The sequence below is a fragment of the Mytilus californianus genome, unplaced genomic scaffold (genome assembly GCF_021869535.1).
Source record: "Mytilus californianus isolate M0D057914Y unplaced genomic scaffold, xbMytCali1.0.p SCAF_17, whole genome shotgun sequence".
In the NCBI taxonomy this organism is placed as follows: domain Eukaryota; kingdom Metazoa; phylum Mollusca; class Bivalvia; order Mytilida; family Mytilidae; genus Mytilus; species Mytilus californianus.
Genome location: NW_026262659.1, coordinates 12,228,167 through 12,247,876, shown reverse-complemented (window position 1 = coordinate 12,247,876; position 19,710 = coordinate 12,228,167). Strand labels below are relative to the sequence as shown.

The window sequence follows — 19,710 nt, the reverse complement described above, 5'->3', positions numbered from 1 at the left end:
ACCAGGTACATGTACCATATTTGGTTGTGCTTATCGTTTATGATTGACGTTTCAATGGAACTTACGAAGTTAGTTTTCTTTGACTTCATACAATATAACTTTCTTTCAGAAGCTAGCATGCTATGTTCGACGAAACCTCATAGAAAGTATATTGGATGACTTCATGACTGATACATTTGGCACGAAACGGAATAATTTTCTGCAAGACATCAGCAGTTGCAATCCTAGTTTTGTGTAATATTATCTTTGCAGAAAGAAGCATGACAATCTGTCGATATTAATGATATAAATTCTTATTATAACAGAAAATATCTTAAATGATGCAAACATACAATATACATATAGCTTATAGTTTATTTGTCTTTTTGGGTAAATAATTGGGAAGTACATTCTATAAAAGATGTTTAGTTAACGGAGTTAAATAAATGCTGATTTGTTTCTTACACTCTTACTTCAGTAAATTCAATGGGACTAATGGTTATGCATTCAATTATTATTAGTTCTACGACATACACTATTTATAATTGTATATATACACTGTAGTAAGATAAGTAAAGTTATTGAATCTTACGATTGTTTGCATATGGATGATTGCGTGTAAATAAACAAATCATTTTGTGATAAATATTTCGATTGACACTTAAATGCACCCATAAGTATTACCTGTAATGCATACAAACATGTACAAGGAAGCTTAAACTTTGTAAAATGGCTGACAAAAGTTCCTCGACGAAAGCACAAGTACACCAACAATGTAATATGTGCGAAGAAACTGCAGAAGTAAAATTTAGGTGCTTGGATTGTGATTATCTATTATGTTTAAAGTGTCGTAAAATGCACGAGAAAGTGAAAGCACTACAGAAGCATAAAGTTGTTGATTTAAAAGACGAAACAGTCGTTGTTACAAAGTCGATCGCAGAAAATGCAAACAATTGTCATTTGCATAAAGATGAGACGTGCATTATGTACTGCAAAGATTGCGAACAATTGGTTTGTCCTTCTTGCATCATTGAAAATCACCAAAAACATACACTGGGAGATATGAAAGTTGTTCTGAAGAAAATAAACTTCATAGAAAAATATGGCACTGAAATCGACCAAAATATACTTCCCAACATTTCAAGGAAACTAGCTGTTTGTGAAGACCTGATAACATTCCATACTAAAAAGGCTGAAACTACAAAATCCAAAATGAAAGATTGGTTAGGTTACTTTGCAAGAGCGGTAGAAAAGGCAGTGAAAAATCAAACTCAAGATTTTTATGAAGAAATAGACAAAAATGTCGATGAAATTAAGACAAGACTTTTACCGCAAGTAAGCACCTTGAACGAGATGAAAAAAGAAGTTCAAGAAATTCGAAGAAAAATCGATACTCTTTCAAGCTGCAAAGACCTTTCCAAAACAGCTGATTTAGAAAAAAGTATTAATGACCTATCTAAAAACCTTAACAATATAGGAACACAAGAAAGGACGAAATTCTTGGAATTTGTAGGAAAGGAATTTAAAACTTCACTTCTGCCTTTACTCGGGGAATTAAAATTAAAGGCTGTCTTTGAATTGAATCTTGTTAGTTCTATTGCAACAGTAGTGAACTCAATAGATAAAATCATATCATGCAATAATAATCAGATCTTAGTCAGAAATTGGGAATCTAGGAAAATGTGGAAATTCAAACTAGAGAATAAAAAAGCAATTGAGCTTGGAAATTGGGCTATGGATGTCAAAGATATAGCCGCTTTGAGATCAGGTGACATTTTGTTGATTCTAGCTGACAAAACTGAAGTGCGACACATACCATATCTGCGACAATTTGATAGCGATCATACCCAAAGTATAACCGACATTTCAGCGTTCTTCTTTGATACAACCCCACAAATACCGACTACGGTGCATGTGACACGCACAAATAACGTTATCTTAAGTACTGTTGAACCTGGACGAGACTGGCTACCAATGGATAGTCCGTGTAAAGTACAAATAATAGTTCTGACAGAACAAGGACATATCATCTCACGCTTCGATTACGACAAAGATTTGTTCTGTTTTCCGAACAGAATCGCCTCCTTTGGTTCAGACATTTGTGTAGCAGATTCTATTTCCGATTACTCCGGTAGATTGGTGACACTAGACAGCACTGGAAAAGTGAGATGGACTTACGGAGATGAAGAACAAAATTCCGTCGTGATAGCCGATATGGTTTCTACGCCACTTTCAAACATAATAATGTTTGACGCTTGTCAACGTGTCTTGCGCGCACTTGATTCTGAGGGTAGATTTTTAAACACATGGAGGTTACAAGACTTTAGTATTAACGATGCGTATGCAATGACGATGTCAAGTGATGAAAAATTATTGATCGGCTCTGGTCATACGGGAAAGAATTTACACGTTCTTGAATTGCGAGAATAAAACTGATATGTTAAAGCTGGTCGAAAAGTTCATTCATGTTAACACATCTTTGCAAGTACAGGCCTTTCTTTAAGTAGTGATTATCACTATATATATATGCAGTCTGAACCTTGTTGTAAAGTTTATTCATAATGTGTTAATCCTTATATTCATTTCTTTAAGCTGCAGGCAAAGCAAATGTATGTGCTCGACCAAAATTAGTGGATGTTAATAAGTGACATTTACAGATTATATCTAGCATAATTTTTTAAAGTGAACTTTTTTTTTATCTTCGAGATTCATGCGAAAGCCTTTGCATGCTGATTTCATGAACTTAAAATTTTGACAAAAAATGTACATAACATTGACACTGGAATTACGCCTTGCTTCCGGTGTTGACTGCATATTGGTTCATATTCATATTTATATTAACAGGATTTATTATGCTAAATATTGTTAATAAATTATATAATTATAATATAAATGGCATGTTATCGCTATCTTATGAGGAAATAATAGTTAAAAAGTTGAAGGAAGTTATCATTATAAACAAACAAAAATCCATTTATTTGAAATAAAAATATGTAGAGTGATTGTCAATAAGAAAACTAACCACAATAGAACAAAGAAACAGGATGTCTATTTCTATTATAAATAACAACAACAAATGTTGAGCAGTAGAAATGTTATTTTTTGTGTTATATTCACTGAAATATTCCATTGCGCAGTGAATAATATGATGTGCTTTACACGCTCAATCCTTTCAGCTTTAATATCATGAAGTCTTGTTAAACTATAAACTACCTAAAGTATGTGAATATAGGCATTGGATGGAGAGTTGTCTCATTGGCACTCATACCACATCTTCTTATATCTATATACGGTACTTACGGGGTGTTATATAGTAGTAAAGTCCTTTCCGTTGTTATAATGTTATGGTTTAGTCATTCCCGTGGTTCCACTATTATGGTTTAGAGATTTCCTTGATTCCACGATTATGGTCTAAAGCTTCCGTGTTTGAACTGAAATGGGTTAGAGCTTTGAACGGTTATACTATTATGGTTGAATACTATGGTTTATAGCTTTCCGTTGTTTTGCTTCTATGGTTTAGAGCTCTCCGTGGTTGTGCTTCTATGGTTTAGAGCATTCCGTGGTTGTGCTTCTACGGTTTACAGCTCTCTATGGTTGTGCTTCTATGGTTTAGAGCTTTCCGTGGTTGTGCTTCTATGGTTTAGAACTTTTCGTTGTTGTGCTTCGATGGTTTAGAGCTCTCCGGTGTTGTATTACCATGGATTAGATCTTTCCATGGTTGTGCTATTATGGTTTAGAACTTTCCGTGGTTGTTCTATTATAGTTTAGAGTTTTCCGTGGTTGTACCACTATGGATTATAGCTTTCCATGGTTGTAATGTTATGTTTTAATGTTTTCCGTGATTGTACTACTATGGGTTAGAGCTTTCTGTGGTTGTACTTTACTATGGCTTAGAGCTTTCTGTGGTTGTTCTATACCATGGGTAAGAGCTTTCTGTGGTTGTACTATACTATGGGTAAGAGCTTTCTGTGGTTGTTCTATACTATGGGTAAGAGCTTTCTGTGGTTGTTCTATACTATGGGTAAGAGCTTTCTGTGGTTGTTCTATACTATGGATAAGAGCTTTCTGTGGTTGTACTTTACTATTGCTTAGAGCTTTCTGTGGTTGGTCTATACTATGGGTAAGAGCTTTCTGTGGTTGTACTATACTATGGGTAAGAGCTTTCTGTGGTTGTTCTATACTATGGGTAAGAGCTTTCTGTGGTTGTTCTATACTATGGGTAAGAGCTTTCTGTGGTTGTACTATACTATGGGTAAGAGCTTTCTGCGGTTGTTCTATACTATGGGTAAGAGCTTTCTGTGGTTGAACTACTATGGATTAGAGCTCTCCGTGGTTGTACTACTATAGATTAGAGCTTTCCATGGCTGTAATGCTATGGGTTAGAGCCTTCCGTGATTGTACTACTATTGATAAGAGCTTTACTTGGTTATACTTTTATGGGTTAGAGATTTCCATGGTTGTACTACTATGGATTAGAGCTTTCCATGGATGTACTATTATAGTTTAAAGCTTTCCGTGGTTGTACTATTATAGTTTAGAGTTTTCCGTGGTTGTACTATTATAGTTTAGAGTTTTCCGTTCTTGTATAATTATAGTTTAGAGCTTTTTGTGGTTGTACTGTTATAGTTTAGAGTTTTTCGTTGTTGACCTGCTATGGGCGAGAGCTTTCTGTGTATTATTATGGTTTAAAGTTTTCATAGTTGTACTATTATGGTTTAGAGCGTTCCGTAGTTGTGCTATTATGGTTTACAGTGTTACCTGGTAATAATATTATGGTTAAAAGCTTTTTATGGTTGTTCTATTATTATTAAAAACTTTCCATGGTTGTACTATTGTGGTTCTGAGATTTCCGTGGTTGTACTAGTATGTTTAAGAGATCTCTGTGGTTGTTTTATTACTGTTAAGAACTTTCATTGGTTGTACGGTAATGGTTAAGAGTTTTCTGTGGTGTTTACTATAATAGTTTAGGTCTTTCCGTGGTTGTACTTGTTTTTTAGACTTTTATTTGGTTGTAACGTAATGGTTTGGAGCTTTCTGTGGTTACACTATCATGTTTATAGATATACAAGGTTGCATTTTCTTGTTAAGACCTTTCCTTGGTTGTACTATAATAATTATTATGTTATCGTTAAGTTCTTTCCGTGGTTATATTTTTATGATTTAGAGCTTTTCATGGGTGTGCTGTACTGGTTTTGAGCTTTCCGTGGTTGTTGTATTATGGTTTACAGCTTTTCAAGGTTCCTATATCATGGTTTAGAACTGTTCTTGGTTGTACTATCATGGTTCAGAGCTTTGTGTGGTTGTACTGTTATTATTTGAAGATGACTGGTGTTGCATTATAATGGTTCAGAACTTCCATTGGTTGTACTGTAATGGTTGTTATAATATTGTTTATGTCCTTTCGAGGTTCTATTTCTACGGTTAAGAGCTTTTCGTGGTTGTATAATTATGGTTCAGAGTGTTCTGTTTGTACTATTATGGTTTAGAGCTTTATGTAGTTGTACTATTGTGGTAAAGATTAATCTGTAGTTGTACTCCTATTGTGTAGATCTTTTATTGGTTGTAATAATATAGTTAAGAGCTGTTCATGGTTGTACTATTATGGTTTTGCGATTTCCGTGGTTTTAACTATTCCGGTTAAGACTTCACTTGGTTGTACTACTATGGTTTAGAGCTTTCTGTGTATGCACTATTTTTCTCAATACCTTTACTTGGTACTACAATGGTTTTGAGTTTTCCGCAATTATCCTAATATCGTTTAGAGATCTTCGTGATTGCATTATTATGGTTCATACGTTTCCTTGATTGTACTATAATGGTTGTTATATTATTGTTCTTTCCGTGGTTCTATCTTTATGGTTTAGAGCTATCCGTGGTTGTATTATTATGGTTTAGAGCTATCCGTGGTTGTATTATTATGGTTTAGAGCTATCCGTGGTTGTATTATTATGGTTTAGAGCTATCCGTGGTTGTATTATTATGGTTTAGAGCTATCCGTGGTTGTATTTTTATGGTTTAAAGCTATCCGTGGTTGTATTATTATGGTTTAGAGCTATCCGTGGTTGTATTATTATGGTTTAGAGCTATCCGTGGTTGTATTATTATGGTTTAGAGCTATCCGTGGTTGTATTATTATGACTAAGAGCTTTCCGTGGTTGTATTATTATGGTTTAGAGCTATCCGTGGTTGTATTATTATGGCTTAGAGCTATCCGTAGTTGTATTATTATGACTAAGAGCTTTCCGTGGTTGAATATAATGGTTAAGCGCTCTCCGTTGTTGCATTTTTATAACTAAGAACTTTCCGTCATTGTATTATTATGGCTAATAGCTTTCCGTGGTTGTATTATTATAGCTGATAGCTTTTCCTGGTTGAACTGTAATGGTTAAGAGCTTTCCGTTGTTGTACTTGTTTTGTTAGACTTTTACGCTGTTGTAATATGGTTTTGAGCTTTCCGTGGTTGTACTATTATCGTTTAGTGCTTTCATTGATTGTACTACAATGGTAGTTATATCATTGCTAAGTTCCTTCTATGGTTCTATTTATATGGTTTAGGGCTTTTAGGGGTTGTACTATTATGGTTTAACGCTTTTTGTGGTTGAACTATTAATGTTCAGAGCTTTCTGTGGTTTTACTATTATGGGTTAGAGCTTTTTTTGGTGTACTATTATGTTTACAGATCACCTTGGTTGTACTTCTGTGTTGTACAATTTTGGTTTAAAGCTTTGTGTAGTTAAGAGCTTTCCATGGTCGAGCTATCATAGTAAATAGCATTTCCATGGTTGTACTCTTATGCTCTGGGGCCTTGCTTGGTTGTTCTATTATGGTTTAGAGCTTAGATTAGTTGTACTATTATAGTATAGATATCTCAGTGAATGTGCTATTGTGGTTTAGAGCTTTCCATGATTGTAGTATTAAAGGAGACCTTTCAGTGGTGTTCAGTTATGGTTTGGTCCTTTCTGTGGTCGTTCTTTTATGGTATAAACATCTTTTTGGTTTTACTATAAATTTAAGAGCTTCGCTTGGTTGTATTATTATGGTTAAGAGCTTTCCTTTGATGTACTTTTATGGGTTAGAGCTTTCCGTGGTTGTACTATGGTTTTTTAGACTTTTCCGTGGTTCTTTTTGCATAGTTTCAAGCTTTCCGTGTATCACATTGCTTTTGACATTAATAATATTTCTGAAGAATACTACCGTATTTTAGGGTTTTTTTCGCGTCTGTTTTTATGTGCCGCGATTTAATGACAGAATGAGCATGTAGAATTTTCGCTGTGTATTATATGCGTTGACCGCTAAAATACACGCGATAATTTAATACGAAGTAATCAAAAATACAGGTAGTGAAAATTCTGAAAAAAAACGTATAAACCAACTTTATTACTGATTGACACAGAATCAATGAATAATCAATTTGTTTACAAATTGAAATGTACAAAAATCAGAAAACAGAAGACTGACGTTAACCTTTACAGTTATTTGAATGTATAATTAACTCCATCTGCTATTCCACTTTTTTTGAATCCATTGAAGGCAAGTTCCATTTTTCCACGAATATTGTCATGCTTTTCATAATCCGTTTGGGTTACATAACCGTAAATGAAAGGTTAACCTTGACATCAATGTCAGGGTTTCGGCTAACTCATTGGTAATTTGGTCAGCACACCAGAATTATAATTCTCTTTTCATGAAGTGTTTAACCTTTTATTGACACTGCAGGTCCATAGGTTGAAGTACATCTGTACAGTTGGGAGGAATTGTGACGTGTATTAATTCTTGTGTATTAAGGCGAAAAAGTTATTTGAGTTCGGAAGCAATAAAAATAACAGCTTTTTTATGAAGTGGCAAGTCATTTTGATCAACAACTTTATTAACATACGGTTTTTTGGTCGTGTCTATGTAGTCAACCATTTGCCCAGAGATTTCCTGACTCGTTAATACGGAAAGTTTTATGACTTTTTCATGTCATGGCGAAGTTTTTCCTTGGTATATGAGTTTTATGGGTAAAAATGAACCATCTAGAGCACCAGCCAAGGTTGCTAAATAAAAATTATAACGCAGTTGAGAATTATGAGACTGGTAAATGTCTTAATACAATATGCATAAATTCGTGTTTGTTAAATGTGACATTCAGTGTACAGTTAAATTTGTACCGTTAATGTATTCTTTGATATTTCAAATTAAGAAAACATCAACGGGTAAAAAAGACATTGAAAGGGTAGTTTAGCCTCTACATGCTCTAGTTCATATTGACAACATCTTTAATTAACTTTAATGACAATAACACTGATTGCCCTTTTGACGACAGCTTTGATTAACCACCAATGTAAAAACAAAAAGCCATGAGATTACTATTACACAATGTTATCTGTACTAGTAGTCTTTCTAAAAACAAAGAATTGAATATACATATATTTGCACACTGTCTGTGATCTGAATTTTGTCATGTATGCCTTAAATTTTTAAACTCTTTGACTTCTCTTAAGTCACATTCCTTTGAAATACTGAATCGACATGCAATCCGGTCTGATCCAGCTTTAAAATTAGTTCTCCTGTGACATTATGTTGTTCTTCACGTTCGTTGATTTAATTTAAAAATTTCTCCTTTTCAAAATCGATGTTCTTAATTGTATCGGACTTTCTTTTCAGTTGCCCCCTTACGTTTAACATAGTCCATTCTTTTTAACAGATACAAAGCCAAGTCGCGAGTAATGGAAAAATATCTACTCTTTGAAATTGGCTATGCGTAGCATATGTCACAATACTCGATGGCTTAGGGCTTTCAAACAGTTTTTGACCCCTGATTTTTTATTTTATTTTGTTATAGAAGTTATGGAATGTTTAAAGACATCTTTGCTAGCTAAGGGTTACGACCCAGTCCCCTCCTCTCCACCCTTGAGCATAGAAGTGTTTTGTACAATTTGTTTAAAATGTTCAAACAGAAATACACGTCCAATAATACATTTAGTATGTATGAAACATAACCAGGGAAGTTCAACAATGATTAACGCTTTTTAATTTAAATCTTTTAGGCGAATTAAATCAATCATTATGTTTAATATGAAAATTCATTTAAACAAATCAAGAAAACCGCACATCAATGTGTAACAGTCAACAATTAAGACCAAATAATCTGAAATATCATATAATACTTTTTGTAATATATAAAATATAAAATATAATGACGAGTGATCATTTTTTTTTAAATAAAAATCGTAAGTTCCAATTTGTCAATGTTTAACATTATTCCTTAATCTGTAACTGGGGGCTGGTGGCTAGTCATTCTATGCAGAAATTTCTTAAACCTCAATACGACTGCAACATAAAGTAATTGAGTTTTCCAATCAAAAGTTGTTTTTTTTTTAATTTATGAAACATACAGGACCGTACGCATAACAATATAACTCTATTTGAAACATTACGTTATTTTACGGACGCCATCACGAGTTGGTTGACCGTTATGGAATAACTGTTTCACAGATGATATCGGATATGTTCCTTATGTCCTAACTACAATACCCTTCCCTTTTCACGAATGTGACCTACCAAATTATACTATTTTCCGGATTTGTAATAACATAAGCAACACGACGGGTGCCACATATGGGGCAGGATCTGCTTACCCTTCCGGAGTACCTGAGATCTTCCCCAGTTTTTGTGTGGTTCGTATTGCTTAGTCTTTAGTTTTCTGTGTTGTGTCATCTGTACCATTATTTGTCTGTTTGTCTTTTTATTTTTGGCCATGGCGTTGTCAGTTTGTTTTCGATCTATGAGTTTGACTGTCCCTCTGGTATCTTTCGTCCCTCTTTTACAAGCATTACAGTAAAAGGAAACTGACAAAATTTCATTCCCAGAAAATGATAGCTTATATCAAATTCCGGGAAAAAAAGAAACCGGAAAATTGTAACTCTATTTTAAAAATAACTAACAAGATTTTATACGGAAACCGACAAAGTTTCATAATAGATATTACTATTGTGAGTTCAAATCAAAGATTTGATCACGAAATCTACGAAAACAGGAAACCGGAAAATTTGTAAAATGTAATGCCAATTAAGATTTCTGACAATATTTTCTAGAAAAACACCTAGTTAAACATCTTATGTCGACCAAATGGAACAGCGAAAAGAAGGTTTCCTTGGACGTCATGTTGTTCTTTTCTGGTTAAAGACATCCAAATTATAGACAGGTTAGGTCGACTTTAAATCAACTTAGTGTAAATCTGTTATTTATTTTTTTAAACTGGAGAATATAAAGCCATTATTATTTCTCTTTTTGGTTTAAAATTCCTGAAATTGAAGCCAAAATCACTTTTCTCTGTCAGATGATCATGATAATTTGATGTGATTGCAAAGGACATGCCATGATTCCAAAAACAGTGTAAGTACTGATAAAAACTGTATTCAAAGATTTTATATCGGTGTTAATTAGTAACCTTTAAGAATAGGTTTATTTAAGGGATTCATAAGTTTAAATTAATCATCGCTAGTCATGATAAGTTTGCGTTATTATCGTCTTTGTAAGAGTTTCCCAAACTGCATCGATGTATAAAGAATATAACTTGCTTGAATAGGTGATCATTTACCATTTATCATTTGTGCTGACTCGAGATAATTTTTTTAAACGATCTGCATTTGTAGACCACTGTTGTTTCATCCTCTTGAAGTAGTAGAATATAAATATCATGTGTATTATTCATGTTTCTTTTATGATCATTGAGTATGGTTAATCATCGAGTGCTAGAATTGTTAATTATTAAAGTAAATCTTCGAGTATAAATTCTACTCTGACTTAATATTTGAATTAATATAATTTTAGTCCGATCAAAATTCGAGTTTTGGAAAAGAGCAACATTTCTAAGGTTTTCCTGTTTCTAAATGGAATGATTCCAATTTCTAGTCTGACAACAACGTTGGTTGACAAGAAACTTGGTTTTTACATTCTTCTTCAATTTATTAAATTACGTGTGTAAAATCATTGTTTCAATATTTGCATATAGTCTTGATTTCCACTAACTACCGATTATCTAAATTTTGTGACAAACCATCCTTACTCTTAACTTTGAATGTCCCGAATGTTAACTTTGGATAATTGTTATACATGTATCTGTGTGATAGATTACCACGGATAAGTTAGGCTTGTCGATGTTACAATAGGCTTATCAATTGGTTAAGCTTTTTGTGTCATACGACAAAGACATTGCTTACGCTCAGGTTTTTCACCCGCTGACTCAACCTTGTTTGTTTATTCTTATTCTATAGTTTCTCAAACTTGAGTTTTTGTTGAATATTAAAAACATTCTTAATTTCGAATAATTTTTGGTATGTATATCAAGTACTGTCAATTGCGCTTTTATTGTGTACGTTAAAGTACCCGTTATTTTTTAGTTTTTAATGACCAGGTAACGAAGAAGTTAACGGTTGTGTTAAATAACGGTAGCTTTTAGAATATGAATTAAAATTAACGGAAACTTAACGAAAATATTAACAGGTCCGATAGTTATTAAGCGGTATAGTTATGATAAGTGATAGAACATTTGATAACATACCTGGAACTGAACTTACACGTCAAACTTAGTTCATTGAAGCTTTGAATGCAGTCAATCACGGTTTACTATTGACTATAATAACACTATAATCATAATAATATACTTTCTATGGCTGTGTGCATTTCAAAAATGAGTTTTAATCAAAACCAAAATTGAACGTTGGCGATTTAATGAGGCCAAACAAACTGCAACCGTGAACACATCATAACCAAAAGAAAATGGTAGGAGACCTATTAAATGAGGACTGAACAACTGTGTTTGGCGAAATACGAATGCATTCCCTTTGACACATTTATTTATCAGTTTCATAATTTATAATAAATAGAATTGAGAATGGAAATGGGGAATGTGTCAAAGAAACAACAACACGACCAAAGAGCAGAAAAACAGCAGAAGGCCACCAATGGGTCTTCAACACAGCGAGAAAATCCCGCACCCGGAGGCGGGCTTCAGCTGGCCCCTAAACAAAAATGTGTACTAGTTCAGTGAAAATGGACGTCATACTAAACTCCAAAACATAAAAATGAATTAAAATTAAAATAAACATACAAGACTAACAAAGGACAGAGGCTCCTGACTTGGGACAGGTGCAAAAATGCGGCGGGGTTAAACATGTTTTTTGATATCTCAACCAACCTTCTATTTCTCTAGCCAATGTAGAATAAACAAACACACAGCAATAGGCACAGTAAAACTCAGTTCAAAAGAAGTCCGTGTCCGATGTCAGAATAGGTAACAAAAGAAACTTAGCAAAATGACAATGATACATAAATTAACAAAGGACTACAGGCAGTCTGTTTACCTTCAAACTGATTTTAGACATCAAATTTGATAGCCAGTGAAAAGTAAAATATGTGATACGAGGCCGTCTCCTTCTGTCATGCACTAAAATACTTTAACCTGATTTTAAAATAAGGCATAATCAGATGTCAAGATTGCCCTATCGCTCTAGCTTAAACCTTTTTAACTTTTGCCTATTTAAAAACTACCAGAAAACTTAAAAAAGTATATGTAAATGTTTATATAATAAGATGTTTTATGCGTAAATTAATTTAATTGATTTTCTTCCGTTAAACAAACTTTTATTATTTCATTTCCTCAAGAGTATACAGATTAAATATAAAGTGTTTTGAGTCACAACGAACAGTTTATTTAAGATATACTTTATAACGATATATTCATAGGTATACATATGGCCGACAGCATTTCAATGGAGGGGGCACAAATGCCACAAACATGCCATATGTGTGAAGAAAATACGGATATCAAGTTCAAATGCTTAGACTGTGCATTCCTGTTGTGTCCTAGGTGCCGACAACTCCACGCCAAGGTCAAGACACAGTATGTTCATCAAATTGTTGATATGAAAGACAAAAGGGCAATCACAAATGCTACCAAAACAAATCGTGTAATTCCAATTCGTTGTGAGTTCCACGAGGACGAAAATTACATTATGTGTTGCAAAAGCTGTCAGCAACTCGTTTGTGCTTCTTGCATTGTAACCATGCATCAAAAACACGAGATGGGAGATATGAAACTAATTAATTCTGCTAAAGTAATAAAATTAAAAAAGTATCAGGATAAAATTGACAAAATAATTCTTCCAAATATTTCAAGAAACTATAATAGATGCGATGACTTGATGGAATTTCATACGAAGGAGGTTGACAGAGCTAACTCTCGAATTCGTAAATGGCAGAATTACTTGATAAAAGCTGTTACACAATTTGTGGACGAGGATGCAGATGAGTTCTGTGAGCAAATAGACAACAATATGGAAGCAATAAAGCAAAATATCCTACCACAACTTTCTGAACTAGACGACATGAAGAGAAATATAAAGGAAGTACGGTCGGAAATTGATCGTGTAACCAGTTCTAATGATTTTACTCAAATGATTTATATAAAAAAGAGCATTAAATCATCTCTTGAAAATCTAAATGCACAAAAAATGAAAGAACGTACACAGTACTTCGAATTTACTCAGAGTGAACTAAGAATTCCTAAACTCGGAGAAATGGCATTAAAAACGGTGTTTCATTTACAATGTACTCAATCAATTCAAACCGGACTGGCATGTATAGATAAAATGGCGTCGTATAATGATAAATTACTGGTAAGAAATTTGATTTTGAAGAACGTTTGTTTATTGAAAACTTCCAATAATGAAATAATTGAAAAACTAAAGTGGAACATCGATGTGAAAGACATAACCGTTTTGCAGACTGGCGAAATTATAGTGATTCTCTTTGATAAAACAGAGTTGAAACTTTTGTCGAAACGACAACATGTGACTTCTAAAACCATAGATGATTGTACAAATATATTTTTTGATACAGCGCCACAGATACCAACAGCACTACAAACTACACGTGACAACAAAATTATCATTAGCACAGTTGAAACAGGAAGAGATTGGCTTCCAATGGACGACCCGTGTACAGTGGAAATTTTAGTTATCACAGCAAAAAGCCAACTTATTTTTCGTTTTATGTTCGACAAAAACTTGTTCTGTTTTCCCAATAAAATAACGTCTCTTGGAACAGATATATGTATTGCAGATTCCATTTCTGATTATTCAGGAAGACTAGTTACGCTGGACAATAAAGGAAAGGTGAAATGGACTTATGGAGATAATGAGACAAATTCTGTAATTATTGCAGATATGGTTTCCACGCCTTTGTGCAATATCGTATTATTAGATCCATGCCAGAGTGTGTTGCGGGTTCTTGATTCTAAAGGCGCATTTCTTAGTTCATGGAGCTTGCGAGACTTTGATATAGCTAATCCTTATGCTATGACTATATCAAACGATGAAAAAATATTTATAGGATGCGGACATGCCGGAAGCAATTTACATATACTAGAATTTAGGGAATAAAATAACTCACCTCACTAGACAGAGATTAATTTTTGAGTGTGTAAACTATTCCAATAAATGTTTAGAAATAGTTGATCAGATTTCATTAAAAAGACTAGACGGTTTTTGGAAGGGGTTTACTTATAATGAAACTCTTTACACAAATTCATATATGACCAAAACATTTCAAATCACTGGAGAATATCAGCTGAAATTAAGTCCAAAAACCAAACTCAAGGCATATTTACATTTATCAAAAATATTTAGCAACATTGACGAAACATAATTAAAGAAGCATAAACTGCATTATCATATTAATCCCCCTAACAATCCAAAACAAACAAAACGAACAACAAAACTACCAAAAACCGTACTTTGAAACCAGTACTCTTAGATCGATACGTGTCTTTGTCATTTTGTTTTTACTTTATTAGTGCTACGTACCGATCTGATTTGTCTAGCAGGTATTCAACTGATTTTTCCTGTTATTTATATACTGTAATACCATCAGAGGGGATGGTTGTCAGTTGAGAAAAAAGTTACTCTGTTACGTGCGTTATGAGCTTGACCTTGTCCAGGAGAATGCAGTATACTATCTGTAATTTGCTGTTTGTCATAATTGTATTTTGTTAACTGGTTTTAGCATAGCTTTAACCAGTCTGTTCGTTTTCTCTTTTGAATTGTTTCACATCATTGGTTGTCACCCCTTGACCCTTTATATTTTTTTGTACTGTAAAGGTTTTACTCATTGTTCAAAGCCGTGTAGTGACATGTAGTAGTTCAAATCAATATCCTTTAGTTATTATTATGGTGGATCATTGTCTAGAACGCCAAGTCTTACGTTTATATTCATCAAAATTAGGTAAATTTGACACTAAAATTCTCAAAGTATTCCCTCGTTTTTCATTCAGTTTCTTCATGTGTTTCAAAACTTTTACATAGTTGAATAGAAGGTATATGCATCAACAATTTATGTAGATTCATATACTCTCTTTTTCTGTGTTGGTGAGTTATTTTTCATATTTGATCTAAGCTGAACCAGTTGTACTGCCACATCAATTCATAATTACCGACTCATTTCACTCTTTTAAGTGTGTATAGGCTTCATTAGGATAAATGGAAGGGGTAGTTGTGGTAGTAGTAAGAGAAGTTTTTATTCATTTTTTGCTCCTTTATATCACCGACAAGCTGACTTGGAATGGATTTTTTAAAAGTCAGATGTTACAAAGTACACATATTTTAATGTAGGCGATTTAATCAGATTTGTTATAGAAAATAAAATATACGCTAAGATGTTTATTTATAACTGTGCATTATAACAGCGGTGTCGTAAAGTTCTTGATCTCTACTTTCACAAGGTTGTTTCATAAAATATGATAGCTTTCACATACTCCAGTTGCACATTACTATCATGCTCATTCACTCCTACCAAGGGGTATTCAGGATTTTGAATAGATTATTGGTTTAGAGGTGATGTCGGTTAGTGTTTAGGTGTTAACCGTTTCTGCGCAAATGAACTCATCATAGATACCGGGATTGAAATTTTGTATTTGCGCCAGACGCGCGTTTCGTCTACAAAAGACTCATCAGTGACGCTCGATTCAAAAAAAGTTTTAAAAGGGCCAAATAAAGTACGAAGTTGAAGAGCATTGAGGACCAAAAATTCCTTAAAGTTTGTCAAATACAGCTAAGGTCATCTATTCCTGAGGTAGAAAAGCCTTAGTATTTCAAAAATTCAAAGTTTGTAAAGAGTGGATACCTGTTTTTAAAGGGGAAAGCATAACATATGCGTTTACCTCATTTTGCTTAAATTTGATCATATTTTCCTTCATTAAAAAATGATAGAAGTAAACATAACAGTAACTACTTGTGTATATATAAACATACGGATTTTCATTTTGTCAAGTTGATATCAGCCGAAATCAAATAGTATGTTCATATAAACAATACCAAGACTGTATCCTACATGTACTTTAAGCTATCTTATGAAAAGTTTGATTTCAAAATGTTAAAATGTTTAAAATTAACCGTGACGAAAATGTGAAACAACATGGCTAAAAATCGCAAATCGTAGATTAGAACAATATCCATTTTAGAAAAAAAACTCATTTTCGATTTATATGCAAAGACCTTATATTCAATAATATGGAATCAAACATGGCATCATTGTCCATTTGCCACCTTAAAGAATTACCTTTGGAAACTGTTTATCACCATATTGGAATATTGTTAAATGATTTATGTCAAAATACCAGTGTGTACGGCATTGTTCCTTAGGTATGCCTAAAACCAAACGTTTTCTCATTCATATATGAAAAATTAGAGTCCTTAAAAATCAACTTAAAATGCTTGGTTAATAATTATGATTAACATTGGAGATAATTCCTGAGATAAACGGTAGTCGGGTGATTCAGTGCTTTTGTCCGCATTTTGCTTTTTGCCCGAATTCTTTTCTATCCCAAAATGTTTGGTTTTTGTCAGAATCTTCAGCTAGCAATGCACAGTTAGTAGTTAGGTTTCGTAGTTTGGCGCCGGCGATTTTTTCAAATATGAAAAGTTATTGTGCAATAGAATAACGTTTTAGATAGACGAAGAATAATATAGCCTTTCAAAGTGGGTATATCTGAACATCAAGATTGTGTTTTGTTTGTTTTATAGGCCATTTTCAGTTTGAGAGTCCTAATAATCACATTCGTAACGGCCATAGGTCCAGAAAATTATTGTAATGTTTGCAAACAATTTTTTACGCTCAAACTTTACAATTCAATTTAAGGAAAATAAGGTGAAATGCATATGCTTTTTATTAGATCTCGTGATAAATAAATGTAAATGGTATTAAAAAAGTATCACTCGAATGTCTTTAAATTCTACTTGGAGACATTTGTCACATTTCTACCCCCTTTTTGCAATATTTTGTATCAAATAAATGCAGATAGGTGCCATTCATACACAAAAAAGAGATAAGTTTTCATTTTTAGATTATTTTATTTATTTAAAATCAAATCTGTGAAAGATGCTGTTTTCATGCAAACATGCCACAAACAGAAAACCTAATGTGTTCGAAAGCACTAGAAAGAGGGAAATTAAAAATTATGAGTATCAATTTTCCTAACTGTGCATAGTTACTTTAGCCTTTTCTTTTTGTGGCTTTTTGTCCGATTTGCTATTTGTCAAAAATTTTGCTTTTTGTCCGCAACTTTTGTGCCTTTTGTTTTGTTCATTGCATTTATTCCGTTTTGCTTTTTATCTAAAACTTTTTTTACCTACTGTGAAAGTACTTTTATTCGTGGGGTACCATTTTTCGTGGTTTTCGTGGATTGCTTTATCCACGAATTTAAGTGTCCAACGAAATATAACAACTGTTGTTCAATTCCAGACATGAAAAGATCCACATGTAGGTTTGACTACATTGATGTGGGCATATAAGTCAACGCACTATGAACTTAATATACAACTTCAGACCGGATTTTACCCATTTAATCTTTAAAAAATCTAAACTGTACGACTTTTAGCCTTTTAATTCTCATGAAAAATTAGTTTTTATCGATGATTCAAGTCAGATTTCCGGTGATGATATGCGATAATGAAATGTTCATTTTATTTTTTCAAAGTTCTCATACGAAAAAAAATAATGATTTCACTCTGGGCTTCCTTTTTTTATTTTATAAGAATTAATTTTACAATTCAAAGTACATTTGTACATGTTGTAGCATTTTCTTTTATGAAAACGTAAGTGACATGTTTATGGACCAATTTACTCCTTTGATGATCGTTAATCTGTTGATCGTTCGATCTCGTGTTAATTAGTGTCATAACTTCTGATTACACGTATGCAACAACTAAAATATTTACTCTGGATTTTCCTTCAATCGAGACAATTTGTAAGCATAGATGAATCAGCTTATTTCCAAAAGCAATTATTTTATTAAAAAGTATTATGAATGTTGTTAGTAATGAAAGACGAACAATTGAGTAAAAATTAACAACTCCTTTTACAATGTCCCACAAATTTAAAATAAAATAACATATGATTAATTTCACGAATATTCGTGTCTGAAGTCTTCAAATTCTTCACTCTTTTTTTTTTTAGAAACTAAAATCCACGAATTTAAGAACCCACGAACATGTAACTTTTGCTGAAACCACGAAAATTGATACCCACGACTAAATGTACTTTCACAGTATTTGAATGTCACTCAATATTCTGACACCCTATTGTTCTGACGCCTCATCAAAGTTGACATCCATTTGTCTGACATTTCATTAGTCTGACACCTCAATAGTCAGACAATGGTAAATCAAATTCATTTGATAGAATCGGTGTTTATGTGGTTACTTAAAGCAAGCAACATTCAATCAGTCAATAAATGTTTTGAGTATATTGAAGCATGGATAATACCATTTAGGTGTCAGACCACCAATTAAAAGTCCCTATCTGTTCAACCAAACTTTGCAATTTTCACAGCTGTCTAAATATTTTACCTTAAGTTTGACGTCATAGAAACCAGGTATATCATGAATTGTACATGTATCAGCTTTCTACATGCCAATTTTCATCATACCTTTAAAATCATATAAGAAAGCAGAGGTCTCCCGAATAGAGGTACCACTAAACATAACCCCTGGTTTTCTGGAAATCTTAAATTAGTATACTATGGAGTGCATTAATCCTCAATATTGTATGCAAACTCATAGACAAGTAAATTTTGGCTCAAAATAGTCTTAATATATTTATCTTTCACTAAAGTTTCATTTCTGCTAATTTGTTGGTTAGATTAAGTAAACAATGATATCAAATGGACTATTGTTTGTCCGAGTAGGCCTACTTTCACAGACGTTCTAAATTGGAGGGAGTAATTGGTGGTCTGACACCTAAAGAGCCAAAAAAGTTGATCAGAAATCTTTTGTTTTGCTTTTTTCTTAATCCTTAGTCAATTTGTAGTAGTTAAAAACATCCTATCTGAGCATAATGCGACTTATATTACAAATTTCACAGCTCAATTTAAACTGACTGTAATGTTTGGCTTTGATAGAAAATACTTGAAAATTTCATTTTGGACTACAGGAACATAAACTTTTAATATCAAGATCATTTTTTTGTTAATTTGCTTCTTTCTTCTACTGCTTTAAAGACTTTCCACAATTTTTGCAATGAGTTTAGTAAAAAATCCAAGGTATTGAAGAGTCAAGGAATATTGATTCCCTTTTTTTCACCTGTTGTCAGTAATGGACTATTAATTGATCAACAGAGCAGTCATGGTCATTTAACTGTTTTTATTTACTATCAGTCAATAAAATTTAAGATACAAAAATTTCATTTGAGATA

General features: G+C 33.0%; 1 protein-coding gene across 1 annotated transcript; it reads left to right on the top strand.

Moving 5' to 3' along the window:
* The first annotated feature begins 662 nt into the window (after positions 1 to 662).
* On the top strand, positions 663 to 17,310 carry LOC127726471 (uncharacterized). The gene is made up of 3 exons (XM_052233849.1): positions 663 to 2,405; positions 15,028 to 15,111; positions 17,262 to 17,310. Exons 1-3 carry the CDS (start codon positions 709 to 711, stop codon positions 17,308 to 17,310), a joined length of 1,830 nt encoding a protein of 609 aa, XP_052089809.1. The 5' UTR covers positions 663 to 708.
* The last annotated feature ends 2,400 nt before the right edge of the window (positions 17,311 to 19,710 follow it).